General features: G+C 39.8%; 1 protein-coding gene across 1 annotated transcript in view; it reads right to left on the reverse strand.

The window, feature by feature from the left end:
• Positions 1-291: 291 nt before the first annotated feature.
• Positions 292-5,000, reverse strand: part of LOC131478869 (probable phospholipid-transporting ATPase IIB) — a gene marked incomplete at both ends in the record, with an annotated part of 26,772 nt that continues 22,063 nt past the window's right edge. The window contains 3 exon segments of the mRNA XM_058659482.1: positions 292-459; positions 2,815-3,087; positions 4,446-4,568. Coding sequence (XP_058515465.1) covers positions 292-459; positions 2,815-3,087; positions 4,446-4,568 — 564 coding nt within the window.

Consider the following 5,000-nt stretch of genomic DNA (forward strand, 5'->3'; position numbering starts at 1 on the left):
CTGCCAGAGATGCAACGTAGTTGAGTTACATTTGAGAAGCAGCAGCAACAAAGAGGAACCACGTACACATACAGACATACAAAAAATATGTACATTACTCTCTCTGTGTCTCTCTCTCCAGGTGTATATATATATATATTGTATACATACACACACATATACATGTACATACTCTTTACAGACGTACATATACAACTTACGTATATAAACATATATATGCAAATGTACACATATATCTCTATACATGATTTTGTTGTAGCATTAGTAAAAACTTGTGTCTCGAATCGATACCTGAGAAGGCGTGCGATCTTCTTTACTCGACAATATCGTTATGGCATGCTGCCGTCCCTTTAGACCCGCAGACACCGCCACACACACCGCCGTTTCCACTTTATCTCCAGTGAGCATCCAAATACGTATACCCGCATGTCTTAGTGACTCCAAAGTTGCAGGTACATCCTTTGGAAAAAAAACAGTAGAAATCAAAACAGAATACGAGAAACCATAGAAGAATGTCAATCTACTAGTATACAGAGAGAGAGAGAGAAACAGAAACAGGCAAAACAGACACAGAGGCCACCGTGCACACATATATATATATATATACATATATATAGAGAGAGAGAGAGAGACGGACGTATATATATATATATATATATATATGTATATATATACGTATGTATAGGGACAGAGACGGGCATACATACATAGAGATACTGACATATACATATACATATATATATGTATAAATAAAAGAGACGGACATGCAGAGAGAGAGACAGAGAGAGTGACATAGAAACTGACATATATATATATCTAGAAAGAAACGGACGTATTTATACATGTACAGAGAGAGAAAGACGGATATATATATATATACATATATACAGAGAGAGAGAGGGAGTAAAAAAAAGGGGAGATAGAGAGAGAAAGAGAAAAATACTACTACTATGACTACAAAGCAACCAAGATAGAGAAACATGATAGTGCAGGCATATCTTAATCCAAGAAAAAAAAATGTAGATGACGTTCTGGCTTTTATGCGTATTGCATTGAAAAGAGAGAGGAGAAACAATCCTTAAAAGAATACTCAACAAGACGAAGAAAAAAAGTGTATTCGTACGTTCCTCGAACAAAAAGCGTTAGTAGTAAGAGGAACTACGACTGGGGGAGTTGTGTACAGCACCAAAAAAAGAAGGGACACACAAAGAAGCGACTAGCAGAACACGAAATGAAGACATCTGAGTCGGTTTTTCTCTCTGTTCTTGGGAGCACAGGATGCAAGTTAACATGGTAAGAAGGGAAAAAAAATGAGCCCAAAGAAAAAAACAGGAACCACTCCTGAGCTGCACTGCATCTACGAAAAAGCTGCAGCAACAGCAGAAGCAGAGGAGGAGGTGGAGGAGGAAGATCACGGCAGCAGCAAGAGCGGTATCAACAGCACAGGCGGCATTAGCGAAGGCAGCAGCCGCAGCACCAACAGCAGCACCACCACCATCAGCAAGAGCCGCAGCAGCACAGCAGCAGCAAAACCAGTAGCATCAGCGAAAGTAGCAGGGGCAGCAGCAGTAGAGGGAGCAGGAGCACGCGCGGCAACAACAGCAGCACCAGTAGTTGTGTCACCGCCTAGGAAAGCGTATCATTCCATGTAGCGAAGAAGACATACGGGTGAAAACACATATACACACTCACACACATACACATATGCACACATAGACACACACATTCAAACATACACACGTATATACATACATACATACATACGTACGTACGTACATGCATACATACAAACACGCACGCATAGAGACATACGGCCAGACACATATATATCGGACATACACTGGAAGACGCATACACACATATACGTAAAACAGATGTACAGACATGCACCGACATTAACATGTGCAAGACACCCACAAGGATATACTCATACATACACGCATGCACATACAACAGACGAGCAAGCACATACATACACATTTACTTCACGTAAACAGAACTATACGCAAAAAATACACATAGAATGAACATATGTACACGACACACACAGACACACAGAGATGATGTACGCATACATATAGAGATACGACCAGACGTGTACATATACATACGTAAACATAGAACATATCTATACACATGAATACATATATACACACATACAACACACACACACACCCAAGTACACATATATATCTATATGACAACCCACTATGAAATATCTATTATTCACATATTCAGAGTCATACCCACACACCCACAAATAATCCCAAATATACATATATATACCTATGTATATATAGTTACATACATACGTGCATGCATACGTACATACACATACGTACGTACCCCCATCCATCCATACACACGTACATATAAAGACATACACACGTACACATACATACATAGATACATATATATATACATACAAACATATATATATATACACACTATAAGTAGAGTAATGCCTCATATGCTACTACATGATCCCGCTCATGAACGTCATCCCTCCCACCCCCCCCTCCCCCACACAAGCCACAAGAAGACCATTTTTGAAACATTTCAGTCTATCTTTCAAATGCCCTTAGTGTTTGTGTTATTCTTTGTGCATGTGTCTCTCTCTGTGTCTGTCTGTGTGCGTGTGTGTCTGTGTTCATTGGTGTGTGCTGTCTAATATCTTGCGTCTCTGTTTCTGCTTATTTCTCCTTTCCTTCTTTCTCCTCCGCTGCCCTCGTTTCCTCTCTCTCTCTTCCTCTTTCTCTCTCTCTCTCTCTCGTGCTGTCTCTCGCTCTCTCCTGTCTGGCATCTCGCTCTCACGTGTTGGAGTTTGTCCTCAACGCCAGTAAGCCCAAGCAGCCGCAGGTCTTGCTCGAGCCTTTGGAGTTCTCTTCTGCACTTGGCATTTCGATCAACAAGCGCTGCTTTTGCAGACGAATACCGCTGTAAGAAAGAGAAAAATTCATTCTCCGTTAGTTGCTTCTCTGCTAAGACCAGCGTACGTAAACCCTGCCGAGCGAAATTGTCACTCTCTTCCGCTACCCACTGCGAACCCTTCGGCTGCAACAGCGGCAACATGACTGCCTCTGCTCCCTGTATTTTTTCATACATTCATACACATGAAGAAACCTATCCATACTTACATTCAAATATATATATATATTTACATTGTAAGGGCGTATACATACGTACATATATATATAGTATATGTGTATGTATATGAAGTGGAAGGAATACAGCCATCAATCTATAGAGATGTTTATTTATACATAAACAACTGTACTGAGCAGTCCGTGTAGACATATACATACCACATATATATATAAATATATATATAGAGAGAGATAGGTAGGTATGTAGCTCGTGTGGGTGTGCATGAGGGGTATATTAATATATAATCATTGCTGATTGAGAAAAAGGGTGTGAAACGGAGAGAAGCAACAGGAGCATATATAACAAGAGGAAATGGTTAAAAAGAAGCATGGTAATGAGAAACATGAAGAGAAGAGGCAGGGTTTGATAAAGAAAGAGAGACACAAATACTGGAAAGAGAGTGTAGAGAGTCAGCGAGGTCTCACACGGAATAGAAGAGATCACAGTACTACTGATACAGAAAAGACAAAGAGGAACAGCCAAAGGGGGAAATACAAATCAATAGTATGCATACAAACAGACAGAATAAAAAAAATTAATAGAAATATACATATATATATATATGAGCTTACAGAGACATGAAGTAGTGAGAAGTTAGAGAGAGAGAAAGAGACCTAAAAAGAGAGAGAGACAGAATTCAAAAGTACATATATATATATATGTATATATATAGATGCATATATCTCTCAGTAGAGTAAAAAACGAACATATATATTTATATGCACAAGATAGAGAGGGAGAATGAGACCTAGAAAGAGAGAGTGAGAATTCAAAGATACATATATATATATATATATATGTACATGCATATGTCTCTCAAGAGAGTAGAAAACGAACATATATATATAAATACACACACAAGGTAGGGAGAGAGAGAGAGAGAATGAGAGAGAGACGAACATATAGTATTATACATAGGTAATAAACAGATGTGTGTAAAGAGAGACAGTAATGTATATATGTCTCTATTTACAGAAGGCATTGACACGACACAGAGAGAAAGAAATGACTCCACATCAAATAAAGATACATATATATATATATGTATATATATATACATATATACTGGTATATGTACCATCTGTATATATATATATATATAGAGAGAGAGAGAGAGAGAGCGAGCGAGAAGATAGATATATATTTTTGTTTAGAGATCGTTTTACGCAAAGGGCAAGGAAGGAGACTAGAGACTATAAGGAGAGAGGAAAGGCGAAAGAGGGCGTTCGAGAGGGAATGCGTGGGGTGGTGGTAGTGAGGGATGGAGAGGGGTGGCTGTGTGTCCATGAGACACTTACTTTGACATAGAAAACGATTTTTTGTGTACGCATTGAACGAAGAATAATTCCCATTTTCTTTGTTTCTGAACTAAATGGAAAACAAAGAAGAACTTCATATGCATGCCTCTCTCCATTCGGAACCTGCAGCAAACGACGAGAGGGATACGTGCAGCAGCACACACACAATGACGTGAAGAGATACGATATGCAGACAGCCAAACAGACACACAGGCAGAGACGGAGAGCGGAAGTGAAAGAATAAGAGACGAGATAGTCAATGTAGTGGTGTACACAAAGACGCAGAAGAAGCGAGCGATTGGTACACACAGAGAGAGAGATATAACCAGATAGACTACAGACAGAGGCAGAGAGCAGGAGACAGACACAGACGGCAGAAGGACAGACACAGACGGACAGACGCAGGTAGACACGGAGAGAGAGAGGGAACGGAGGCGACGGAGAGAGAGAGACATACACACAGCTGAAGAGAGAGAAAGAAAGCAAAAATGAGGAATTAGGTCAGGAAAAGAGAAGGGGAAACAAGAAGGAGAGAAATCAAGCGCGAAGACGGTA

Source organism: Ochotona princeps, unplaced genomic scaffold (genome assembly GCF_030435755.1).
Source record: "Ochotona princeps isolate mOchPri1 unplaced genomic scaffold, mOchPri1.hap1 HAP1_SCAFFOLD_4334, whole genome shotgun sequence".
Classification (NCBI taxonomy): Eukaryota; Metazoa; Chordata; class Mammalia; order Lagomorpha; family Ochotonidae; genus Ochotona; species Ochotona princeps.